Source organism: Odontesthes bonariensis, chromosome 10, assembly GCF_027942865.1.
Source record: "Odontesthes bonariensis isolate fOdoBon6 chromosome 10, fOdoBon6.hap1, whole genome shotgun sequence".
Taxonomy (NCBI): domain Eukaryota; kingdom Metazoa; phylum Chordata; class Actinopteri; order Atheriniformes; family Atherinopsidae; genus Odontesthes; species Odontesthes bonariensis.
The window spans coordinates 37,055,282-37,082,940 of NC_134515.1; the positions used below are offsets into that span (position 1 = coordinate 37,055,282).

The window sequence follows — 27,659 nt, forward strand, 5'->3', positions numbered from 1 at the left end:
ATCCAATCTTGAAGTAACAAATGCATGAATTAGTTTTTCTGCGTCACTCTGAGACAAGATGTTCCTGATTTTAACAATATTACGAAGGTGAAAGAAGGCAGTCCTAGAAACCTGTTTTATATGCGAGTCAAATGATAAGTTCTGGTCAAAAATAACTCCAAGGTTCCTCACTGTAGAACTAGAAGCCAAGGAAATACCATCTAGAGTAACTATATAGCTAGACAATTTCTCCCTGAAACGCTCAGGTCCAAAGATAACGACTTCAGTTTGTCTGAATTTAGAAGCAGACAGTTCTGAGTCATCCAGGTCTTTATGTCTTTAAGACATGCTTGTAGTCTGACCAACCTATTGGGTTCATCTGGTTTTATAGATAAGTACAGCTGAGTATCATCAGCATAGCAATGGAAATTTATGCCATGCTGTCTAATAATGTTACCTAATGGAAGCATGTATAAAGTGAAAAGAATCGGTCCAAGCACAGAACCCTGGGGAACTCCATGACTTACTCTGGTGTGTGAGGAAGATTCTTCATTTACAAGAACAAACTGAAATCTATCAGATAAATATTACTTAAACCAGCCTAATGCAGTTCCTTTAATCCCAATAACATGTTCAAGTCTGTGTAATAAGATACTGTGATCGACCGTATCAAATGCAGCACTGAGATCCAACAGGACAAGCACAGACACATTAATACCTCCCTGAAGGTTTAACGCAGTCTTGAGACAGAGTTGGCACATGGATTGTTAAAAGGAAAGAGACAAAAATACTGTAACATTTAAAACTGTGCTCGTGTTTAAGAGAAGATCCCGACAAAAGGGAAGTGTTACCAGCAGTGTTACCCTTTAACCTTGCCATCTGGTGAGCCAACAGACTGTGGCATTGAGGAGATCATATGACTTCACCCATTCGTCAAAATGTAAAGTGGGAGAAAAGATAAGACCTTGAAGTATCACTGCATATTAATGTAATGTCTCCCTTTTTCTTTACAAATGAACCAAGAACAGACGATGTTAGACTTATTGGATGGAAAGATTCATTAAAAATAAGTGAGTGTTCTCACTGACACTGAGTCTCAACTTATTGGCATTTGCTGCATATTACATTTATAACGTGATTAACATTGCTGTCGTATGTGCTGCTGCTGCAGAGTCAGGATGAGAAAAAAGAAAATATTTAATGATGAGAATAAAAAACACAACCCCTAACAACTGTGTGCAGAACGGTCTGCCTGCACCTTGCATGCCCTGCAAGGCATCACGCTGGTGTCACGGTGTTAAAAGCGCTGTTAGTGATGATGCCTCACAATTAATTGGCTGATGATGAGGCTAGTTATGATGTAATCTTTCTCACTCTCTCTCTCTCTTGCGCTCAGCCAGCCCCTCCCTCTCTCTCCTGTTTCCCCACCTCTTTCCCTGTCTTTCTCTCCCATCCTAACCAACATGGCCGCTAAGTCGGATGGAGCAGCGGTGTCTTTGGAAGATGACAATACGCCCAGGAGCCTCTCGGAGCCGGGGAACCCCACCGGGCCCCGCTGCACCGCCGCCGGGGGGAAACCCTACACCCTGTTGGACTGCTGCTGGGTACTCTGCGCCCTGCTCGTCTTTTTCTCCGATGGCGCGACTGACCTGTGGCTGGCCGCTGATTACTACCTGCGAGGCGACTACTGGTGGTTCGGATTGACGCTTGTCTTTGTCGTGGTGCCCTCCGCGGTCGTCCAGGTGTTGAGTTTCAGGTGGTTCGTGTATGACTACTCAGATCTTAGGGGAGGGGATGGATCAGCGAGCGGCAGCGGGAGCTGTGCGGCGGCGGCAGGCGCGGCGGGTGGCGCTGCCACAGCGTGCGACAACACTTTAAGCACCAAGGACAGCGACAACCGCGGTTCTGGCGTGGCGACGGCGAACGCCACGAATGTTGCCGCGGTGTACACGTCCTCCTCCCCGCCTGCCACGGCAGGGAGAGCCGGCTCCCCCCGGAGGTTCTGCATCGTCTGCATGTGGGTTTTTCAAACCGTGCTCCACGTCCTACAGCTGGGGCAAGTCTGGAGGTAGGAGTGCTGGTGTGATGCTGGTTTGCATGTGCGCGTGTGTGCACAGGTGCTGGCTTGTGTTAATTATGTGCAAGGTGCACATGCACATTGCGTTCCAAACCGTATTCTGGTGTAGAGGTAGCCTGTGAGTGCATGTGTGTACGTGATCTCCATGTGTGCGTGCGTGCGTGTGTGCCTCTTCATGCGTCTGTGAGCCCATGTTCCGAGATATTACCTTTCTTATCGACTGATATAGTGACAGAAAACTGACCAGAGGAAGGAGAGATTTTTCCTCTAAACTGGTTTGTGGTATTTATTTTCATGCCGAATTAGCAACAGTAATTATATTAAATGAGTCCCTTCAGACTGAAACTTTTCGTCCAGTTGCCACTCTTGTCCTGGTTGTGACAGAATCTAAAGGAATGTCTACATTTGGCTGAACTGTACTTGCAGTTTATCCCCGCCAATGCCTCCAGATGTCATGGTCCTGATATGTTGACAGGAGTGTTATCAAGGTTCTGTGGTTTAGACATCGCTGATCCTCACGTATGTGAAAGAGTATCCTGCAAAAGTTCTGGCACCTCCAGATTTGAGCTTGCACATAACCTTTACCAAGGACTCAGACCTTAATGAGCTTATCAAGGCTATAATGTATTCAAAGGCATTGTTAGGAAAAGAGACGATATTCCATTTTAAGCTTTATAAAAAGCTATGTAAGAATTCTGATACCTTGAACCTTGTCCCATCAATCAGTGACCAGGGGCTTCTTGAAACAGCTAGCAATCAGAAAATCAGAATAATCAATGCCCTCATTGTAGGACAAAGCTTTCAGAAGGTAGTGGCACAGTGATTTCACGTAGCCATTTTTTCACTTCATAATGCAATCAAGAAATGGCATATAAGAAGAACAGTGAAGGTCAAGCAGAGTTCCAGAAAACTACCGAAACATTTTCTTCTGTTTTTCTTCGATCATCATGCAAGAGTCATGGGTACTACAGCTCACCCGTGTCTTCACTAAAAAGCTTCAGCATCAGAAGTTTGCAAGTTAATAATGACTACAATGAGCAAAGCTATGTTTGGAGAACAAAGGTGCAGAATTTAATGGAAAAAACAACTGTGGTGGGCATGCACACAGTGGGAGATCGATCATGCTGTGGGTTTGTGTTTGAGCCAATAACATTGGAAACATTTTGCCGGTTAACACAAGATGTGATTCCACTAAATACTTAAATAAGATGCATGTAAATATATATCTACGTGCTTACAGTTCGATATGATTATATACATACAGAGCACAAATGCTCGTTAGAAAATAAGAAACTGGTTTCGTCATAGAAATTGTATGTGTTGCTTTGTTTCACTCGTTTTTTATCTTTAGAAATTTGAACTGTTAGCTGGACACTTTTCACCTCTTAAAAAAGTTTCTTTCTATGAGCTGAATCTATTTGTTCTTTTATTCAGGGATGTAAAATCACAATCAGCAGCAAAGCATATTTGAAAAACTTTAATCAACTCAGCCAATTCAATAAGTGATCCATTTAGCTGCCATGTTACATTTCTGAATGCCCAGGGTGTCCTGAGTCCACAGCAAAGAACCAATCACAATCGCTTAGGAAAACAGCATCTCTCCAGCTGATCCAGTCCCCACCTGCCACATGGATTTGGCTCTTCATCTACTTCACTTCATGTCCTCTCCTAATTACGCTTGAATTACTGAAATCATCACCGACTTCTTTCCCACACAGCATTTCTATGGCTCATAATAATCAGCTTGTCTGACTGACTGATAGGCATGTGGTTTTATGGAGTGACAGGGCGTCCTCTGAAAAACCGAAGCAAAATAACCAAAAATAATAAAAGCCAAACGTTTCCAGAACCAAAGGTCTAAAAAATATCACAGTCAAAGTAGCCACACGATCAGGACCAAGCTGAGACGATTGGTGACTTTCTATAAATATACACATACATACAGACATCAGTGTTTGGGCCTCCAAAGAAGCATATAAACATTCCATTTGCTGTATGGCTAAAATGTTTCAGTCACAGGGAACTTCACCCCAACTGCCAGAACTACAGGAAGATCTTTGCCTCTGCTTGTTGCTGGGGATTATTCGTGCTATCAGAAACACTAAAGAATGTTTCAAAAGATCTGTAGGACAACCAGTCTGTGCGTCTCACTTCTTTCTGTTGAACAGGGAACCTACATGTGAAGCTTTAGCAAAAGTCTGAGAAATGAATCCTGGTTGGGACAAACTTTTTCTTTATTTTTGTAAAAGATTTAATTGGCCTCGTTGTCTTTGGCTGCCCTGCTGGTCAGCCACACAGGGCTGCAGCTGAAGAGAACAACAAAAACAGAATTAAATGAATCTTATTGTTTCAAAATAGATCGTGTGAGAATCACACAAATACAATTACATTTGGATTCAGGAACTAATAGTTTTATTGAACAACATTATGGAGAAAGACTTGGTTTTATTATGGAACTTACTGCTGAGAGTTGGACGGTGTTCAGAGTGACTCCAGGTACATTCTGTTAAATTAACACCAGGAGCAAAGATCCAATTGGCACATGTGAAACTAAACTGAAAATCCCTTTCAGTAGGATTCAGAAGTGTCTTTTCCTAGTTCATAAGTTTACATGTGAAACACTTTTTGATTTGCAGAGAATATTCAAAATAACAAACATTTAATGGTATGATTTACATAGGAGATACCAGCTATTTTGAATAGTTATGAATGATTTTCCACAATCTAACCATCTGCACCGCCTGCCTGTCCCTTGCTACCAACAACCCCATTATATAACCACAATGGGGTTGAGTGCATGTCAAAAGAATCCCCCTAAAATGTTTCTGCTAACGTGTTTATTAAGAATAAAAATGTGTATAATGGCTAATATGTGCTATCGCTATCGTCCTGACAAGACACCTCTTGTGGTCATATTTTTCCTTCCAGTGTTCTGTCAGAATTAGATTTCTGATGTAGGAGCATTGGGCCTCATGCAAGAACATTTTCGTATTTTTATTCTAAATTTCTCTCACTTTTTTCGTAAGAAGGTCTCGTACGAACACGCCACGTCAGATTCAACAAGCGCTCTTAACTTCAGAAAAAGTGTGTAAACAACCTGCGTAAATGATGAATCACACTTGTGCGTATCTAAGTGCACGTGCACGAGGATAATAGATTTGCATACTCCACGCCCAAAATAATACCATATTAGGAGCTGTGCTTCCTCTCTCCTGTGCCAGGAAGTGTTGAATGTTGAGTCATGAGAATGTCATCAAGGTGCAAAAAGAACAACTTTAGGGGCTCTGAGACTGAAGTTCTGCTTTCAGAGATCCAGAAAGGAAAATCTGTCATTTTTAGCAGTGTCAGCAGTGGAATTACGGGACCTGCTAAAGCCAAGAAATGGGAAGTTATTACGAGTGCTGTTAATACCATGTAACGTAATGTCACCGAAATAAAGAAGAAATAGTTTGATATGAAAATGGCTTAAAAAAAAAAAACGTCTCGATGACTGCAACTAAAGCCGTGCAATCAGTTGTTGCCTCATCATGATGGCACTTTGATGGGGTGGTCCATGAGGGGGGTCTTCTGGCATGTTGTCTGCCTGGGCTGGTTCAGGTAGTAGGAGACCCTCGTTCATGGCAATATTGTGCAAATCTGGCATGCCTTCTCTGGGCTATAGAGCAGTTTGCCCCCCGCTGTATGGAGACACACCCACCTGGCCTTCAGCTCAGTGCGCTCCACAACAGCACGGGTGCTTTGATGCGTATATGTGTGCAGTCTATTGCTCCGATTATGTTAGGCAGCATCATTATGGGGTATAATGTATGTATTTATTTATGTTTGCTTCAAAGTAATTAAATATACAATCCATTAGTCAAGCACACTTGATTTGAATAACAGCGGACTACTTTAGGAAACTCCTACGACAGCTCTGGATCACTCGTAAATTCTGTTCGTACCTGAAAGAAAACATAAAATACGAAAAGATTGGTGAATGCGCAAATTCTTTTAAATCACTCGTACGCACGATTTAAGAACAAATCTGTGCGTACGAACGGTTGTTCCATGAGGCCCAATGACTTGAACTTGCTCAGTCTCAAAACTGCTCCAAACACCAGAGGCCACTGTGTGCATCCTGCCAGCCGCAGTCAAATCTATGACCACTATCCTCCCAAAAACCACTTCAGGTTTGTTCAAGTTAAAGCTGATGCGAGCTTAAACTTTGAGACGATGGCTGGTGTGAAGGGACCACAGTAGTCATGACACCCATCAGGGTTAAGGTCAGTAAAATCCCTTGAGCCTCACTTATTCATAAATCAGGTTGATACTAAGTACAATTTAAACATGGCAGCAAAAACGACTACAGCATTTTCATTTATTTTCATCTTGACGGTATCACTTAGGAATTAATTATATGGTCATAATTTTTTTTTCAAATCTATAAATTTCCTCTTTTGCTTTAAGTGAAATGGCTTAAGTAAATGAATAAATCCCTTAATATTAACCAATAAAAAATTTTTTGGTTGGCACATCAGAGTGTCTTCCAGTGAGCTGCACACATACTGTAAAAATTAATTAAAAAAACATTTAGAAAAAACAGCCTTCAAAGTGAGAAATCAGCATTTCTAGCCTCCTTATCTGATCTGAATCATAGAGACAACAATGTAAACTATATGTAAAATGTGTTAAATTAAAGACACAGCGTGGCTTTATTTCGAATAGAACCATGTACAATGATACTGGTAGACACCACAGACATTCGGCCCCCAGCTTCAAGCTGCTGCCGTGTTCTGCTTCGCTTTACGGCAGCAAAGTGACATTACATTTACATTCCATTACGGTCATTTTGCAGACGCTTTTATCCAAAGCGACTTACAATAAGTGCGTTCAACATCGGTAGGCAAAAGAACTTCAGGTCACAAGAAATCATAAGTGCATTTCCTTCCAAAACCAAACAGCTAAGAGCAAAACTAGTGCTAGAGTAAGTGCGATAAGTCAGGTACCTCAGCCTCTCACCAACTGCACACCAGTCACAGCGGGGTGGGGATGCAAACCCTGGTTCGGGTAGGGGGTAATGAAAATATAGAGGGTGCCAGTGGTGGAGGAAACAAATAAGTGCGTAAGGAACTAGGACGGAGCAGGTGATGTCCTAAGAGGGTGGATCAGGGTAGTGTTTCCTGAAGAGATGGTTTTCAGCCTGCGGCCAAAGATGGGCAGCGACTCAGCTGTCCTGATATCAGTCGGGAGATCGTTCCACCATCGGGGGGCCAGAACAGAGAAAAGCCGTGACCGTGTGGATCGTGCGCAGGGACCGCTGAGTGAGGGGGCAGCCGGCCGCCTGGTGGCCGCTGAGCGAAGTGGTCGGGCGGGGGTGTAGGGCTGGACCATAGCCTGGAGGTATGAAGGAGCTGTTCCTTCCACTGCCCTGTAGGCCAGCACCAGAGTCCGAAACTGGATGCTGCAGCTACAGGGAGCCAGTGTAGAGAGCGGAGAAGGGGAGTGGTGTGGGAGAACTTGGGGAGGTTGAACACCAGACGAGCAGCAGCTTTCTGAACCAGCTCCAGAGGTCTGATGGCATGCCACGTGGAGTTGAGACCAGAGATATAAAAATTTCAGGGTTATGATTATTGTAGTTTAGGATAAACACCTTCCTCAGTGTAAATAAATGCAATCTGGAGGCATTGGAGACCCATCCAAGATGGCGGCCGCGCTGATACGTCAGCTCCAACAGGCAGCGTCAGTCTATGAGGCATCTACATATATTATGTCTATGGTTGAGATGGTCTGACTCTGTACCACCACATTACAGGAAATACTAAGCTGTTATTTTGTCCCATTTGTTTTGAAATATTATAGTTCTGATAAAAATAAATAATGAGAATAAATATACATATATAGATAGGCTATATATCCGATCCCTGATCGGGATGTAACGTCCGATTCCGATCGAGTCAGAAACCACGTGATAGGCCCCGATTTCCGATCACGTGTTCGGATCAGAAGATCCCTAGTTATGAGACAGGGTTGCATTAACGCTCCGGTCTCTCACTGACACAAGACACACGGTGTTTGATAAGATGTGTGATGATGAAAAACAAACTAAAAAAACAACCTCTGTACATATTTCCAACTGCTCAGAAGTCTTAACCCTGATGTGGTGGATCCCTTCTTCGTCTGAGTCAGATTGGAGAAATTGTAGGCGAAATGTGAACAGGGACCATATCTGAAACCGGTCAGTGTGCTACAGCATAGGGTCTACGGCAGCTTTACAAACAGTTTAGCAAACATTGTGTCGTTCTGACATATTTAGTTGCCTATAATGGGCATTATAAATTCCTTACTAATATCTATTTACAGCAGCAGTCCATGTGGTGGACAAGGTACAATAGAAATAAAAAGATAACAGGTGCACACAGATTCGTGCCATGTGTCAGTGTTGTGGAGAAGAATGTTATTCAGAACATGTTCTCAACTTAAAACACCAATTTGCTCATTGTAATTTTGTGTGTTTCTATCCTGTTGACAAATATCTGTGAATATCCAACACTTAATTATGAAGCACAGAGCACATATGCAGTGTTTATACAGTGAACACTAAAGTGGATGAGTGAGTGAGTGAACAAGTGAACAGTCCAAAGCTCTGGTGCGAGACTAGGATGGAAAGAAAACATCTTCAAAGTATTAAATAAGCAATTCATGGAAATGCAAACTCCAAACTATACCGGGCAGCAGCAGAGAATATCATCATAACAGGACGCGTGTTGTGTAGTCACTGTTGCTGTTTATCAGAAGAAGAGGAAATCCTTTTCGAATGTATTCTACAGACTAAACTATTAACCAAGACTTTTTTAGAAATAGCTGTGATCTTGTAAAAGTTATTCATTCAGGAGGTATCCAAACTCTGTCTGCAGTTGAATTCAGGAATGGATTATAGATGACAGATTACAGCCGGATGAGACATGGGGTGATTTCTTCTCTATTTGACATCTTGCACTGTTTTCTTATTTGAATATTCTGCCTGTGAAAACGCTTCATTGACTGTTTAAAATCATTGACATTTCTTGTTTATGGATAATTGATAAAGACACTAAAACACAGTGAAGTCTTTCTCTTTGATGTTATATATTATGTTCTTATCAATCAACAAAGAATAAATCCATGCAAATCACTATAAATACAAAAAAAGCAGAACAGCCAATGAGGATTATACTCTGTCTTTCAGAACAACCCCACACCATAATCCCCCCTCCACCAAACTTTACACTCGGCACAATGCCGTCAGACAAGCACCGTTCCCCTGGCAACCGCCAAACCCAGACTCCTCTGTCAGGTTGCCAGATGGAGAAGCCTGATTGGTCCCTCCAGAGAAGGCGTCTCCACTGCTCTAGAGTCCAGTGGCGGCGTGCTTTACACCGCTGCATCCGACGCTTTGCATTGCACTTGGTGATGTATGGCTTGGATGCAGTTGCCATGGAAACCCATTCCATGAAGCTCTCTACGCCCTGTTCTTGAGCTAATCTGAAGGCCACATGAAGGTTGGAGGTCTGCAGCGATTGACTCTGCAGAAAGTTGGTGACCTCTGAGCACTATGAGCCTCAGCATCCTCTGACCCCGCTCTGTCGTTTTACCTGGCCCACCACTTCCTGGCTGAGCTGCTGTCGTTCCCAATCACTTCCACTTTGTTATAACACCACTGACAGCTGACTGTGGGATATTTAGCAGAGAGGAAGTTTCACCACTGGACTTGTTGCCCAGGTGGCATCCTATCATGGTACCATGCTGGAATTCACTGAGCTCCTGAGAGCGAGCCATTCTTTCACAGATGTTTGTAGAAGCAGTCTGCATGCTGAGGTGCTGGAATTACATATTACATATTACATTATTACATTATTATGCACCTGTGCCCATGGAAGTGATTGGAACACCTGACTTTAGTTATTTGGATGGATGAGCTAATATTTTTGGCAGTATAGTGTATTTCCAACTGAGAATAAATGCTTATTTTATTGACCTGAACAAGGTGTTCAGACCAGCCACAGGAGTTGCACAGAACTCATAGTGCATTACAGCTTAAAGACAGGTTGGGGGTTTAAATAGAGGCTAACTGACCTTTTCGCTTGTGGAGACTCTTCACACTTGTTTTTCTCTTTTTTCAATCTACATGTAAAATGCAGCAAGGTCACGTTTCTTCATTTTGGAGATTGTTGACAGGCATCTTGGATATTGTAGCAAATCTCTATTTGAGTTGAAGCATCATGCAGCGAGTAGTTTAAGCACTTTACTGTATTCATTTTCTGTGTTTTGTTTTGTTTTGAGCGTCAAATATTTATGAAGATGAATGAAGAGAAGAAAACTGCTGAGACTTGTTTTGCTGTCGTTTCTGGCCACGCTGCTTGTATCGTCACGTCTGCTGTCTCTGCCGTACTTTCTCCATGGACAGGCTCACAGATTGGCTACACACACACACACACACACACACACACACACACACACACACACACACACACACACACACACACACACACACACACACACACACACACACACACAAACGCACACATGCACATACACACACAACGACAGTAAACCAAGTGAAGTGACGCTAACTACAATTTTTCAATGACAATGTTTCGGGCATCTTCTGATTAGTGGGGTTTGCCCAGGAAAACATGAAGGTGCTTCTCATGTTCCGCTGTTTGTTCATATCAGTTTCATGTGGAAAAGATCTGAGGCATCGTATGTGCTCTTCAGGGAAAATATGCTGCATTCCTCCAAACGGTAAAGTAATGTTTTGAATTTTAAAATAAATTCTAAAATGGACAGGTAGCCAGTGGAGTGAGGCTAAAATCGGTGAAATGTGCTCAAACTTTCTTACTTACTTAAAAGTATCAATAAAATGAAAAGTAGTTGAAAGTCCACCTGTCAGGTCTATGATCTACAGCCCTCCTCATTCCTGTGTGAGCATGGCCGTAGCAACATTAGAGGACAGCGAGGTCTGGACCTCCCTTATTTCATCCGAGGTTTTTTTTTTTTGTTTTTTTGGGGTTTTTTTGGGGGTTTTTTTTGGACTGCCAAAAATGCCCAACTGAATCAGGGTTAGGGTAAAAAAACATAAAAAACCTCAAGATTGTGGTTAACATCCATGGGCTTTGTTTTCGTTTTTTGCCTGTGTGAGTGAAAAAGACTGTGCGAGTGGAGTGGTGCGACTCGTGGAAGAGAACGCAATTCAGCAGACATCGCAAGAGATTAGGCCTGCGCAGCGCAGCACTTGGGCGCAACAAAGCCAACAGTTTTAAAACAGTAGCCTATGCATAATGAGTTATGAGTAGGCTATGATGTCTTCTTTGACAACTTTGTGAAGCAATTTGATGAGTCACTGTTTTTAAGAAGCCGTCATTTGGTTAGTGGAGAAAAAAAAAGACCGACTGACACCATCAGCTGCATAAAATATGAACATTAAAAACATAGGCTCATGTAAAAGCATAGACTATCCGTGAAAGGTAATTTGATTGTAAATTTGTACTTTTAGGGGCTGTAATTTCCAATGATTTATTTCTACTTGAATATTATTTTTATTTTGGAATATCACTACCATTCATCATTCAGTTCAACAAGTTCAAAGTTACCCCCTATATTCTTTAAAAACATGGTGGTGTACTATAAAAAAAATGTAAATTTAGTACAGTACATTTAAAAAAATAAATGCTGGTTTATACAATTAAAAGACATTTAAACAATACAACTCTTGTGTGACCTGTAATTTAATAAATACATTAAAAAATATAAATATATATTGTACATATACATAAATGTAGGGTATATATTAAAAACTATATAATTTAATATGTATATATATATATATATATATATATATATATATACATATATATATATATATATATATATATATTGTCAAAATTTACAGTCATCATGGACCTCGCCTATTCCAAAATCCTGGCTACGGCCCTGTGTGTGTGCATGTAGTCCAGACTTAAAGGTAGGGTAGGAGATCCTGGATTTTGAGTCCAGCGAAGCTGCATTTTGAAAATACACAGGTAAAAAGTCCCAACCCTTTTCTTCACTTTTCCCCCGAAGGCACGCCTCTAGAGTACATGAACGCGCACGAGCACGAAGGTGCACGAGCGCTGTTCTGACAGCAAGCATCGATCGTTGTCGTATTTAGTATTTAGTATTTAGTTTATGCTAACTATACGTTTAATAATGCTAGGTGCTAGCCAAGCTGGCTCTAGTTTAGCTTCCTGCCAAGCTTCGTTCACGGAGCAGGGTACGCGCACAGGGGGAAGGAGGGGGAAGGAGGGGGAGGGAGGAGCAGATTGCAGTTTGATAGACGGCATCAGTATCCAATCATTGTGGATACTGTTTTTCCTAGATTGTACGTTCTAGAGGCCACTAAAACTTTTCATATTTGTGTCAAAACTTTTAATTAAATGGTTGCAATGAGGGTGTGAAGAGTATTTCAAGCAATATGTAAAAAAATGTTCCAGAAAAAGATCCCCTACCCTGCCTTTAAGTCCAAAGTGATGTGTAAGCCAGGAACACACAAAGCAGTAAAAGACGTACAAATAAATCTAACAGTATAAACACAATAAAAACAAACAATTCAAAATAAGATAATGTAAATTAAAATGATAATAAAATCAACTCCCGAGCTGGGTCAAAGGTAGTGTTGTGACGTTCGCGAACGAGCCGGTTCTTTTGAACGGCTCTTTGATATGAACGAAGGGAGCCGAGTTGCGGCGGCGTGGGAGCCGTTCTATTTCTCGTCCTTTTTTTTTTTTTTGTCATGCGTGTTTCACGCAGCTCCCAGGGGACATCTAGTTGCGGATTCCCCCCACATAGGACAACTACGACTAGGGGGGGTAGGGCGCAGGTAGCTTGCACGTGCCCTTCACATGAGCAGTGAGTGTCTGAGTAAGCTTGGTTATTTACAATGCGTGCATCGCCATTTACTGGCTACTGGCGCCTCCCAGTGGAAGTCAAGGGAAACTTGGCTTTGTCAGAATTCTATAAAATGGCAATAACAAACGAACCATATTCATTGATCAAATACTGCAACTTGACATCCAAGATTCTACATACTGTGTTTTCAAGCATGCTACATTTGATTTCAAATGGAGATGGCGTGTTAAAATTACAGTTCTTCTAATATGTATGATTTCTGCCGCATTCCCAAATGTGTGCAGGACTTTGCGTTTGTGGAGTAACCAGAGACGGTCAAATAGGACTAAGAAAATCTTTGGAGTAACCATGGGTACGAGCGGACATGGCAGAAATTGATTATAAGCCTAAAATACTTTTTTAAAAAAAGAGCCAAACGAGCCAGTTTTTTGAACGGCTCTTTGAAAGGAACGAGCCATAAAGAGCCGGATCCCCCAAAAGAGCCATAAATCCCATCTCTAGTCAAAGGCCACTGAGAAGAGATGGGTTTAAAGGAGAGTTTTAAAAATGCTACGTCCAAGTTGGTAAGATAATTTTGGCATATTATTAAAAAAAAGCCATTGCAGTGCTCATTTAGACATGATGAAGGCGGCATGTGTTTAACGGGCTCGTCGTTGCCTTTTCTCCAATGAATATTGCTCCAGATAAACTGGGTGAGGGTTTTTTCATCCATTAGGTACCATAACAAAAAATACATGTTTTACATTATGTGCCCAAATTGCAATACAATGTTCATATCAGACATGTTTGTAGAAGCAAATGTTATTAATAAGTGTGCTGAGTTTTTTGGATCCCGTGCACTTTTTTTTTTTGGTTTCCTTCTTTGCAGGTTTTTTTTCTACCCTTAAAGTCAGATCCTGCAGCATCCACTGGATTGCAGGGAAAGAAGAGGGATTCATGAAAGTTGGACAGGAATACAAACTCACAGCCAGATGGACAGCACAGCAGACTTGAATAAACTCACTTGTTTAGTCTGTCTGTAAAAGCTCCCAGAAAACATCATCTGGGAGTTTGGTTTGAAAATGGATTGTTCCGTGGTCCAGACGACCAATAATCTTTTTTTTCACCCACTTTTCAGTCGCCAAAAATGCAGCTTTAACATCAATGTGTCGAAAACTTATGATGGCTGCGTTCAGCTGTGAATTGAAAGCGATAAAATATTGGTTAATATGAAGACATCTTTCCAAAAACATCCCTCACTGTTGGCTGATTGAATAGCCTTTGCAATTATCTGTCACGCCTCAAACTGCAGCGTGTGTGTTGTCTGGCTGTCAGACATTTGACTACCTCACAGTGGTCAGCAGCAGCTGAAGAAACTCACTGAATTTTAAAACATTTCTCTTAAAGAATTTAACATCCCTGGAGTGTAAATGGACACAGGTTTATATAAGATGTAAAAAAACTATCGATTATGCAGAAAACTTTGCCTGAAGGAGGTTTTGATGATCCACAGCCGTCTGTCTGCCTATCAGGCTCACATCCTGTCTCTCTTTCTGCTCTTCTGCCTGTCGGTCTGTCACATTGGGCTGAATAATTCACTGCTGCCCTTGAGGGTGCTGTCAATCACATTTCACATTTTCAGTGTATGTGTTTGTGAGGACATCTTGCATTTTCTGCAAGATGTCCTTATTATTCAATCTCTCTCACTAATCAACTCAGAGGTGGGGGTGTGGGTGTGGGTGGGCCTTGTGCAGGGACCAGGTGGATGGTAGAGTTTAAACATTGAAACATTCCTGCCATCCCTTTCATATCCTCTGAATGGGATTCTGTTTGTGTGCTACATGTACACCAGTTGGTCCATGCTCATTCTGAGTTCATGCTGTGATGCATGTTATTAGTGTGTGCCCTGCAGCTGTATGTGTCTGTACAGACACACTATATATACACATATATATAGCTATATGTGTCTGTGACTGTATAGAAAAGGAATTCACGCGCAAATTGTGCCCACACATTTCTGACACAACTCTGGCTCTGCGACCAGCAAGCATGTCACTGCTCCGTTAACCTACAATATTTTTATATTTCATATTGATTTGTGGAAGTAAACCTGCCTTAACCATCTTTAAAACTCGGTTTAGGTGTGTGATGCTAAAAGAAAGGATGTGATGTAACATTACTTTTTAACCTTGTAGCACCCACAGTTGCAGATATGCAACAAGCTTTTTATTTATTTACATTACATTATTTGATTTTTTAAATTTACATACATTATTTACATTCATGTGTAATATTTTTTTACATTACATTTTATGTGCCGACAGTTGTCACAGCAATCATTTTCTTGGCTCAGTGAATTACACTCTGCTCTGCGGTGGTCTGTTCTAGTTGGTTCTGCTCTCGTTTGGTGTGCTCTGCTTTGTCCACCTTTCACAGCACTAATGGGAGGTCAGGTCTCCAAATTGTATTATTATGATTATTTTTTTATTAGCTTCATGTGCACATTTTTTATTTACATTACATTTTTATTTACATTACATTTTTTGCATTTTATATGTGCTTCACTTTTTCACAACAAAGATCTGTGAAATCTGTATGATTTGTTGTTGAATGGAAAGTTTATGATGGTTGCGTTCCGCACTTTGTATTAAGAATGTTCAATAAAGGTCTATTACATACATTTTATTGTGGTAGCAGCAGTTACTGGTGAACTTTCACTAAACCTTTTTTGCCAAACGATCTGCAGAGAATGACTTGGTTTTGTGAACAAAATTAATCAGGAAAGCCCACAGCTGCAAATATGCAACATTGCCTAAAATGATCAAAAATAGCCCAATTCCAAAAATTCCAAAAATATTGGTTTATTCCCACCCAAAAAGATGCAAGAAGAGCCGAATAACCCGCGTTTAATTCGCGAATTTAGCGTGTTCGCTGTTGTGTTCACACTGCCGACCCGGGCTGCCGCGTCAACTCGACTCGCCTTTCGACCCGCGTCGGACCCTAGTCTTTTTGCCGAGCCGAGTTTGATGTGAACACAATCGACGCGGGTCGGACGTGGGCGTGACGTGAGGAGTTTAAAAGACAGAATGGACAACTGATTCAGAACAACAGCGACAGGTGAGGACAAGTTTTACTCTGTTTTAGCCTACATCAAGTTGGAGACATTTTTTAATATGGCCAACTGGGGAGACAAGGAGGTCCGCGAGCTCCTCAGCCCCCGAGCAGAGGACGTTATTTTCCGCCACATTTCGGGGACGGTGAAAGATGGACCTCTGCTGGAAGGGCTGGCGAGAAAGATGGGAGAGCGCGGTTTCCCACGCAGCAAGACGCACCGTAAAGTAACATCTCCATGAACTGCATTGCAAAAATGAGTTCTCAAGGTGTCCCGCCATCGTTTGTTTGAAAAATTTGATGCAGACAGGTGTATTTCACCCTACCTCCGACGCATGGCTTGTGCCTACGTCATTGTACACGCCCAGCATTTTATGTGTTTCGTGTGACGCTCTGCCACAAGGCAACGCCCCCTGAACTCGGCTTCAGGCGACACGGGTCACCCTGACACGCCAAGCGTTCACATTGCTCGACGCGGGTCGAAGGTGCAATTTGGACCTGCTAAGGTAGCGGGTCGCAGTGTGAAAGGGGCTAATGCCAATGATTATTCATATGCTTGGGTGCTACAAGGTTAAAAATGTGACATCATAAAGTGTCACCCCGGCCATTTGTTGTGATTGCAGCTGGAAACACTCAGAGGCAGTAGCCCAGGATGCTCCCGATAGAGCAGCGACAGGAGGGTACCAGCAGTTCTTTTTCCTTAGGACTCTCAGAAAATAAATTCTCTGCTTGGCCTTCTTCGCCAGGTCACAGCTCAGGTCAGGTCCATGAAATGTAAGTCTGACACCCTCTCAACACAGTCCCCACTAATACAGAGTGGCTGTATGTTTGCCTCTTCCTGAGGTCCACAACCAGCTCCTGGGTCTTAGTTGTGTTTAGGAAAAGGAGTTGTTCCCCCAGTACGCAGACTCACTTTTTTTCTTTCGCTTCTTTGTTAAGTTGTTTAGTCCGTCCAGGGTGTATCCTGCCCCTCGCCCACTGACAGCTGGGATAGGCTCTAAATATGATCAAGTGAGTATAGAAAATAGATGGATGGATTAAACAGCTTGACGTAACCATCTAGGTAGTAAACAGGTGATAAGATGAGTGACAGAGGGATGCATTCAGAGAGATATATGCATATTGATGGATGATGTAATCTGGGACAGTGCATGGACTCAGGCCTGCACATGGTTTGTGGGTTTATCTCTGTGTGCACTTCAGTGATGCATGTTATTAGCCTGTACCCTGCAGGTGTACACACACATACACACACACACACACACATCTTTCTCTCTGCCATGCAAACCCTTTCAGACACATTCTCCTCCAGTGTGTGAACTTTCTGTTCAAAGCCCAGAGGAGCAGTTGTATCGCTGTGTTTTCTCCCTGAGCTCTCTGAACGCACACACTCAGGTCCTCACTCACTTGTCCTCTTGCTGAGTAATAAAAATAACTATGGAAGGTACATTTTTTTCTTTCACGTCTTTGTTTTTGCTTTGAGGTTTATCTCTGTTTCCCGTATCTCAAAGAATGGCGTGTTTTTTGTATTGCAATCAAATGTTACTGTACTAAAACCAATTGAAGAGATTTCTTTATGTACTTATTTCTGGCTCTGTCTACCATCCACTGCAGTGGACAGTACACAGAGGAGGAATTCTGAGGGGAGCTAAGCTAAGTTTACTCATTACAGAGTGACAGAAGAGCAAATTTTCACCATCTAAAACAATTTCAACCTAAAAAAAAATATGAAGCAAACACTAAATATAGTGGCTCTTACACTTTGTATCATAGTTATTCACTTTGTCACTATTTTCTTAACTGAAAAACATCTCTATTGCTTTGCATCATTACATGCACAGTGGCTCAGACACAATTCTATCCATCCAATCCCAAAATGCCAACGACAAGAAAGCTGAAATTAGAGACAGTTGAGTCGACATACTTATTGAGTACTGTAGGAGCTATTTGTTATTTGTAATATTTGGCTCACTTATTATTTAGTTTTCTTTTGGGGGTTTAGTTTGGGGAATACACCTTTTTTGGTTGTTTATGATATTTAGTGTTGTTTGAGTTAATTTGGGTATTTAACAATGCTTTTATTTTGAAGGCACTGGTTAGCTGGGGCGCACTCGGAGAGTTTACTTATGGGCAGGCAGTCACAGGTGATCTAGACACCTGGGAGGGCTAATGGTTTTTCACCAGGGCAAGAGAGGTGGCAATGGCCCATTGTTCTTTGTTTGCTTGGTTTAAACAATAAACCTAAAGAAACAATGGACTCATTTATCCTGCGTAAATTCACTCTCAGTGGCAGTTTGATTTGATTTAGTTTATTATGGTTTTGACATTTTTTAGTTTTTGATTATTGACACTGAGGACAAATAGCCACTACAAGTACTGACCAAAGTATTTCAGATGCTGCAATGCTGTGGACTGTCTGAGAAAAGGTTCAAGACATTCTACTGCTTCTAACTTCCTCTGTGGGAGATCATGGCACCTGTAAGTCCAGCTGAATTCACTGCACAGTCTCTAAGTTACTTTAATGGTGATTCTGTCAGATGAGGCTGTGGTTCTAAAATCAGGTTTTTATTAGAGCAGAGCGACAGTCTGGAAATGCTTTCAGTGAGCTGAAAACATAGTCTTAATGGGTTGATTTTCACTCCCAGTTTCTGACAAAAGAAACAGAAAAATATTTGAATCAATGCACCTTTATTGGGAATTTCAACCCAGTCTCACAGAAAAACGTGTAATAGCTACGTTGGTCCACAAGGGAAAACGTGGTATTGTCACAATTTGGCCCCCAAAATCGCAACCAGGTCACGTGACCATCAAGTTTCCCTCAGCTAAAAAAAGAAAATGGCCGACTGTCAGCCTTTTTTTTGTGAAAAACATAACATTTTAAGAAAGCATCTGCATTTGTATGCATTTCAATGGCATTTCTAGCGAGAACTATGCATAATATTTTCATAATATTCGTTCAGAGAATGTAGATGATCTTTCGTTCATAAGTTTCGACAAAGATTTTAGTATCTCCTTGAAAAAATGTAACAATAAAACATTTTTTTTACCGTTGTGAAGGTGGTTGCTATGGACACTGCTATCTCTACGTCACCGACCTGCGCCGACATTCCTGTACTTTCTGTTTTTAAATAAAATAATAAAAAATGTGTATATATATATATATATATATATAAAGATATAGCCACATAACAATAGTGACCTTATCATAGAAATGGTTTATAATACATTTTCAACCATTTCTATCAGTGGGCCAGTAGAGAGAGTAGGCCTATTATCAGGCATGGGCTTTTTTTTATTTTTCAACTTTATTGACCAAACGTGTATCTCTCATAATATATTCATCATAAATATATTATACGCACAAAATATATACGTATAATCTGTCTTTATGCGACTATAAATAACCCTTGCAAACCGGAAGTACTACGAGTACCGTGTTGATTTTGTATGATGTTACATGGTGCGGCTCTAAAAGCATCTGAAGTAAATTTATTCAATTTTTCTTTGTATTGATCATCGAGATCAAGTGTAATTACTAGTTCTTCTGTACTTGATATTTGATATATTTAGTAGATGTATGTTTTTCCAACCCTACTTTGCAAAACGGAAGAAGCTGCTAACCCAAAACCACATTTCGACAATAACAGTTAGAATATCTAACATATACCAACATCTTGACTTTTTTCAAACCTCAATCATATAGATGAAGTATAATTCCTAATTCGGCTGCACTAGATATTTGTGACCTGATCCAGCAAAATGAGTCACAGTGACCCAAATGTCAAAATTGAGATTTTGGCATCAAAAGAAAGGAATGGAAATAAGCTTTAAAATGATACCATAGTCAAAGTCATACGTTGGATGGTTGTCAAAATATGGCCATTTGATTTATGATCTTCCACCCTCTTTTTACGATTGAAAACCTGAGAAAATCGCGTTTAAAGTTTTTTGCCCGTTTTTTTGTTGATATCTTTCAAAATCCTGTGAATGTAAAGGGATAAACTCTTTATCTTAAAGCTTAATTTTACCAAAGTTATTTGTACACATATAAAATGGTATGAAACCAGACTGAAGCCCAAATGATTAGAAAATATTTATTTTTGTTCCCACACACACTGCTCCACAGCTCGACATAGCCCTCGTCACCTCATTAATATCAGTCACAGGTTGCTCAATGACTTCATCGTCATCTTCCACATGAGTGGTGAATTCTTGCTCCTTTTCCATATCCGAGTCTTTGACATCGCTGTCATTATCTTCTTCAGAAGATATCACCTCAGCTCCAAAAAAAATCAGTAATAGCGCTAGCAAGTCTTGCTGTCCAGCAGCAGAGCTAAAATTGGACGCCACGAGAGTTTAAAGCTTTCGCGACTCTACTTTCTTTAGCGAATGACATTTTAAAACAAAAACACAGATCAACACGCTACACTGTACTACACTGTACTACACGATACTAATATTGTAATATAAGACGATGACTTTTTTGACAATGACGAATATTGAGAGACTTTCTACGATTAGTTTAGGCTACACCAACACAGATAGCTAGTTTGACAGGAGTGATGGCTGGACCAATCGCGTGCACCAGTCACTCGAAACGTGACTTCCCGCCTATTGTGGGCCTTTGTGTCACTGTTTGTGTACATTTTTAAGCATTTTGATTGGATTTATGAAGCGAGCAGAGATAGAGACGTTTCAGAGGTAAAGGGAAATCCTCAGAGGTAATAGGAACGGTAGACGTTAACGGGAGAGGAATCGATGAATTTGTTCAACCTGTTCAATTTTAACGCATTTAATACAACTTGCAAGTCAACTTGAATTGTCATTTACGTGCCTTTCCTCAATTATATGGACTATACAACTTTGGGAGATTGTTTTTTAATGTCTATTCTTTGAAATTAGCTAAAAAAAAATTTTTTTTAATCCATTGTTTTTTCACGTTATCTGCCCGTACCTCAAAATAGAATGTTGCGACTTCCGACTCATTTCGCCAGAGCGGGTCACATTTGATATATTCAATACATATATGTTTTTAAAACCCTACTTTGCAAACTGGAAAGAACTACCAATATGGCGCTAATTTGGATCAGAAACATAGCACGGCACAAGGAAATTGTAGTTTATTTTAAAAACGGGTGTATTTCTTATAATTTGGAGAGGTAAATACGAAATTGAGAGTACAAGGAGAGATTTAAAGGGGTGGAAAACACATTTATGTGATCAGATTTTAAATATGCAATTGTGAAATTGGTAAAAATTATATTTTACCATATTTGATAGCGCCCCCACTTGGTGGTCATATCCATATGGGTATAGTCACATAGCTGAAGTCAAGAGCTCTCTATAACAGTTGGTTCCATATCTGTAGCCTCTTCTGTTAATGATTAACAAGCCTTCCAAATTGCACCGAGGTCAACGTTTAATATTCAAAATTTCAAGGCAGGACTGATTTATAATCTTCACACTGACATATGTTACTCACCAGGTCAAGGTCTTTTCAAAAATGTCTTTCATTTTGTCCTACAACAAAGTTTAATTTTCACCTGTGTTTGGTGCCAGCCTCTTTCAGGTGTGGGTTCTAAGACCATTTGATTGTCCAGCCTGGATGAAATCAAGTCTTTGGATTTGTTTTTCATTTTTGGTCAGAAAGAACCTTCAAGGTATCGATGATTTTCCTAATCATCTTCATAATTTTGGATTTGGGCTACTGTAGACTTTATTTTACTCGCAGGTGGGTGACAATGGGCCCCTGGCAGTGGCGGCTGCTGACTTTTAAAGCAGGGGAAGCCCATATTATGCGTTCAGGGTTGTAGTGGCTCGTGCCATCCCAAAGCAGAAGATAGCAAAGTTAAAAAGAATTAGTTATAACATAGCTGTGTCTAGTATGACAAGTATGCCCAGCAAATACACAGAAAGAAGATAGACTTTGAAAATTCACACAGCAAGGCCAAAATCAAGTATGATGGAATCTAAGGCCTGTAAATGGCTGGATCAGAATCTGTGGAGCATTTTTCCCTGTCAAATGAATACTTAGAGTTTGATGGTGGTGGTAAGTATTCTTAAAAAAGGTAACATTTGTGAATGAGCAGCATGAATTCTGGAAAGAAACAACTAAAAGTATGAGTGAAACTCCGACAGCACTTTCACAGATAATCAGTCTCTTTTGTAGCGTTATTGGGCGTTTATATATGTATTAAATATAAGGATTTATAAGATGTTAACACAGTCTCAATACCTTAAACCTCGAATTTAGGGCACCACCTCCTGTAATTGTTTAACTTGTTTAAGTTACAGTCCAGAGAGGAAAAGTGTTAAGATAATAAGATGGGTAGTCTCATTCTGACGTAAATTCTGTTTGAAGTGACAACCGGCTTAATAAACTGTCCGTGACACGCTTAAATGGATTACTTACAAACATTTATTCAACATTGCACAGGTATATAGGTGTATAAACAATTGATAAAGAGACAGAATATGAATTATTTGCAGTATTCAGAACGGCATACGGAGGGAAGGAAGGAAGCAGTTCACTAACAGGGTTAACTATCAAAATGTGGCTAAATCTGGTTCGTAACGAGGATATTGTGCCACTATCTTCTGCCGGCGGATGCCTGCTCATTCGTCGCTTTCAGAGGAAGTATTCATCATATCCACGGCTTCGAAAGATCTCAAACTCAGCCCCTTACTTTGTCGTAGAGTAGCGTAAGAGATCACATGGTTCTTTTCTTCTGATGAGCGTCGATGTCGAAGGCTGTGTTTCCGTGGTAACCAGCGGGATGATGTCGAATCGACTTCTTCTTCTTCTTCTTGGGCCGGGCTATATGAGTTAACAAACACTCGCGTGTATCGGACCAGATTTTAAAAGGGGGAAAGTCTAAAAAAATTGGGAATTAATAGTTACGGAGTAAAACAGAGAGGACAAGATTACAAGAGAGCAAAATTACAAGAGAGCAAAGGTTGTAAGAGAGAGAGCCTCCTGGCGCCTCTGCTTTTAAGCTCGAGGTCACATGTCAGCTTTTGTCCAATCAGCGTTCAGCTGGCTTTTGACCCAAAGGAAAAAGGGGGGTTGACCAAGCTGAACTCATGAGACAAAAGGGGATAATTCCTGCTTCTTCCTTATACCGTATTTAACTCATATGGCATTGATTTTAGACAATATAATGTTCCTAACAGACAATAATGTTGCATGCGAGCAGGCATAAACACAAATATGAGCATGGAACAGTTATCAGCATACAATACTTCGTATTATCATGATAGAAATGGTATGACAACTTTTGGTTACTGTTAACTAGAATAATCTGCAGCTCTTTGAGTAATACCTGTGGAATTAACACCATTGGGTTATGCATTGCACATAATGAGAACATTAAAACATCCATAGTTATAAGTGTCCTTGGTCATTAGGCTGACATAGTGAAAAGTGTCCGTCATCCGTGTCCTTTGGGTGGCGCTGTGGTTCCACGGAAGAATTTCTATTAAATCCAGTATTCCATAACTTGGTAAATACTTCATGTAAAAGAATGGCGAAGGTTTCAAAATGATCTGTAGATTTATGCAGTTCCGATTTTAACAGTTTTATTCCAGGAAAAGTGAGGATTATGGTTGATTCTTATTCTTCTAAAAGTAGAGAGTTGAACATTCCTTGGCTGGTACCAGGCAGGAAAGAAAAGCAAGCCTGGTCTGTTTCTCTGTCAGAAGGTGTCAGTTTGCATAATTTATTATGCGTGGCTGGCGTGGAGGAGAGAATCTCACAAAGAAACTCCAGTTGGTCAGAATTCACATCTGGGTCCTTATCTTCTTTAGGTAATCCGTTAAAAGGATCGTAAACAGTGAAATGTTTTGTGGTGAAGACATTTGAAAAAGGGGGGAAGGTTTTTATGTAAACATCTCCGTTCTCTGTCTTTCCTGAGAGCACGCTACACTTTCGTATCCCCTTTGGGACTGAAGTTCCAGCGTGCTTCTCCCCGCTTAAAAATTCGGCTGCCACAGAATCTCTCATGATGGACAAACACTAACTCCAATCATCACGACACAGCCCCTCATATTGACACGCCCACGTCTAATCTACCCCCAGAGACGCCGGGCAGCCTCGGAAGTGATGAGTTTTTAGCCAATGATGACCTAGAATTGTAGAAAAAAACTTGACTCTCCCGCCCCCTCCTGAAGCCGGGCAGCCCTCGGCTCGGAAGCCTGGCTGTTAGTGGTGGCTTCATAACATGATTTCCTCAGTGAACGGCGGCCATTTCAGAACAAATCACTTCATTAAGCTACAGGACAACATGTTGTAGTTATGAAAGTAAATGCAGTATTGGGCATATCTTGTGTTTTGTGAATAACTGTTTTATCGTCAATTTAACATTGAAGATGTAGCAATTTCGCCAGAGAATGGGAGAGGCTGTCCGGCTTCCCCTGTTGTCTCTGAATAGCCGTGGCTGGCCCCTGGGCATGGGCATGTCAACATCCCATAGCAGGACACTCATTTCACAAAAATGATAAATAATAACAATAAAGATTATTCTTCAACAGGTAGCCCTCTCAGCACCTCAATTATCCTACCCTGCCCCTACAATACATCTTCTGTAAAGACAGATATGTGTGTGCATATGTTATTTGTCCGCTATAATCACTAGTATAATACTACTACTCTTTCATCCCTATATTAATCAGCCCAACTTCTTCCATCAAATCAGATACATATATAACCAAATAGACATATGTATGTTTATGTCGGCATACATACATACATAAATAGGAGTCATGTTTTTTTGGTAAGTAGCTCTTTAACCAGCTTGGAGTTGTTGGCAGGTTCGCTAGTACCTGCGTTTTTTACGCATTACGTGACCAGTCCGCCTCTATTGGGTCAACAACCACACTGCTACAATAGCGACCAGGCAAGCTAAACATAAAAGACGAGATCTGGCACATCTGACTGATTCAATTCAATTCATTTTTATTTATATAGCGCCAAATACAACAAATGTCATCTCAAGGCACTTAGATAGTAAGTCCAATTCAAGCCAATTGGAATTCAATTAATTAATAATAATCATAATTCATAAAATAATCCAATTCGTTCATATAGAGCCAATTCAAAAACAATTTCCTAGCTAAGAAAACCAACAGATTGCACTGAAAACTTTTTGTTTTTCGGTCCAATCTCCCGGCCTGAGCGTGCCTGAGGCGACTGTGGAGAGAAACGACTCCCTTTGAACAGGAAGAAACCTCTGGCAGAACCAGAACCAGGAAGGGTGGCCATCCGCCTCGACCAGCTGGGGTTTGAGAAGACAGAGGGGGGGCGCGGCGGCGGCGGCACTGTAACACCATTCAAAGGATATCTGTTGGAACAGGGAAACACGAGTTAATGACCACAATAATATCACATATACATAAAGAGAGTAAAGTGAGGAAAGGTGTGTCAGATGAGGCCCCCCAGCAGTCTAGGCCTATAGCAGCTTAACTATGGGATGTTTCAGGATTACCTGAGCCATCCCTATTCAAGGTAAACACAAGAAACTTGTGCTAACGAAAAAATAAATAATAAAATAAATAAATAAAGGACCAGACTCAGTGAGTAATTCCCTATACTCCCTATATAGATCTGCTCCTCACACCACAACAACCATCTTTTTACAGCCACAAGCTACCTCAGCCTCTCACCAACTGCACACCAGTCACAGCGGGGTGGGGATGCAAACCCTGGTTCGGGTAGGGGGAGAAATAAAAGAGGTAAGATAAGCGGGAATGGGATTCAAACCCTGGTTCGGGTAGGGAAAATCAGGGGCTGATGTGTGCTGATAACGTCTATTTAATAGACTGATAACAGTCAAATAGGGTGCATAGATATTCTTATATTATTATCTATGATCAAAAAATTATCTTTTGCTTTTTGTGAATACATATTCCAAAAAATGTAAAATGAACAGAGTAAAGCATATTAGAATGCATACACAACAGAAGTTCTGTTGTGTCATATGTAACTACACACAATAGAATCGTTGTTCCTTCACGTCAGCCTAAATTCCTTCGCATTGTCCTGGTCGGGCTGCCGTGCCTCAGCCACTGAATACACCTTAGGCTTTACAGTTTTTAAAAAAAGATGGAACTTGAGCTTATGTGTGAGAGAGTGATTTGGTTCCCAACCACATTATCTGAGTGTGTTAGTCTACCTTTGAGAGCTTCAACCAACTTTGTACAGTTTGGGTCAGACAAACATATTTACATGCAATTCAAAAATCCGGTTTTGGTCTAACACAATAATTTTGTGTTTTCAAGCGTCGTGGAAACATCCTCACTGACTACTTACTGCTCATAAGTACCTCACAAAACCCCACAAAGAAGAGAAAAGATGCAGCAGAGCAAGTTAAAAACTAACTGTATTTGTGTCTTTAATGGTGACAGAGTTAACAGACGTTCATAAATAACTGTATTTGTCAAGAATTCAAGTGGGCATGCAACAGCTCTTCAAACCAAATCTGTATCTTTGACTAAGTATTGTCATATTTCCTACAGGCAAGCTGACTACACCACGCTCATCACATGTAAGTAATCCTTAGCTGGTATTTTAATGTGATTGAAGCGATGAAAATGGGGGTTTCCTGTGATCTAAAATGGCAGGCGCTCTTCAAAAGACATCTGCTACTCATTGTAAGACACGCTCTGCTGTTATTCCGTGGTGGTATTATGCTTAGCTTCGCAGAATGCAGGAGTACATGCATGTTCAGAAATCTATCAGTTACACCAAAGTGTAACGCCAGCAGAGTGGACAAAGTGGTCAGTACGTAATGAAAGTTCAAGTGCACATGCGGCAGAACTTTTCTTACGGTGTCTGTGACTTTTCCTTTTCATCATTTAATTACAGACATGAAATGTGTTGCACCCAAGTAAGACATGTACTGTATAAAATGTAATATGTAATCATAAAAGTTCAAAGATACTTGCCGCATGGATGAAGAAGAAACACATTGTAAAGTGCTTTGTAGAATGCCTTTGTATTTGTTTACCGAAGGTAAAAAAAAAAAAGGTGCTAAAAAGTCTCCTTGGGACTTTCAGTGAAGATTTTTAAGGACAGACTCCCTAATTTACTGAGAACCAGTTACCTTAGTTCACACCTTTAAAGGCTTATATTCCAAGTTGTTTCTTTACCAGGATTAATGTAGAAAATCAGCTACTTTGCCTACTACCCAAAGATTTAAACATAATGTATCGAATTATTTTGAACACACCTTTATGCCTTGATGTCTGATGACATACTCGCTGGTTATTTAAATTTTTTCTTATAGATGTTGCATTTTTACAATAAACACACCTCTTTGGTTGCTTAAGTAAATTAAGTGTGTTTGGGAACCTGTAGCCCTATGGGTGGGGTGGGGTGGGGTGGGGGGTAAGAAGGATAGGGTGAACTCAATTGGCCAATGTAACTGATGAACATTGTACCCTGTGTTTTGGAGATGACTGTGTAAATTGAAATAACATGTACATGTACATGTGCTGCATTCTTGTGGGTTAAAAATTTCTAGAAAATCAATAAAACATATTTACAAAAAAAAATGGATGGATGGACACCAGTTTAAGCGTCACAAAGATAGTGATTGAGCAAAATGTAGTTTTT

At 40.8% G+C, this 27,659-nt stretch overlaps 1 protein-coding gene across 1 annotated transcript in view; it reads left to right on the forward strand.

Moving 5' to 3' along the window:
• The first annotated feature begins 1,437 nt into the window (after positions 1-1,437).
• Positions 1,438-27,659, forward strand: part of xkr7b (XK, Kell blood group complex subunit-related family, member 7b) — a 141,624-nt gene continuing 115,402 nt past the window's right edge. Inside the window, exon 1 of the mRNA XM_075475403.1 lies at positions 1,438-2,047. Within this exon, the coding sequence (XP_075331518.1) occupies positions 1,443-2,047 (605 nt within the window). The 5' untranslated portion in view covers positions 1,438-1,442. The remainder of the gene's footprint in view (positions 2,048-27,659) is intronic.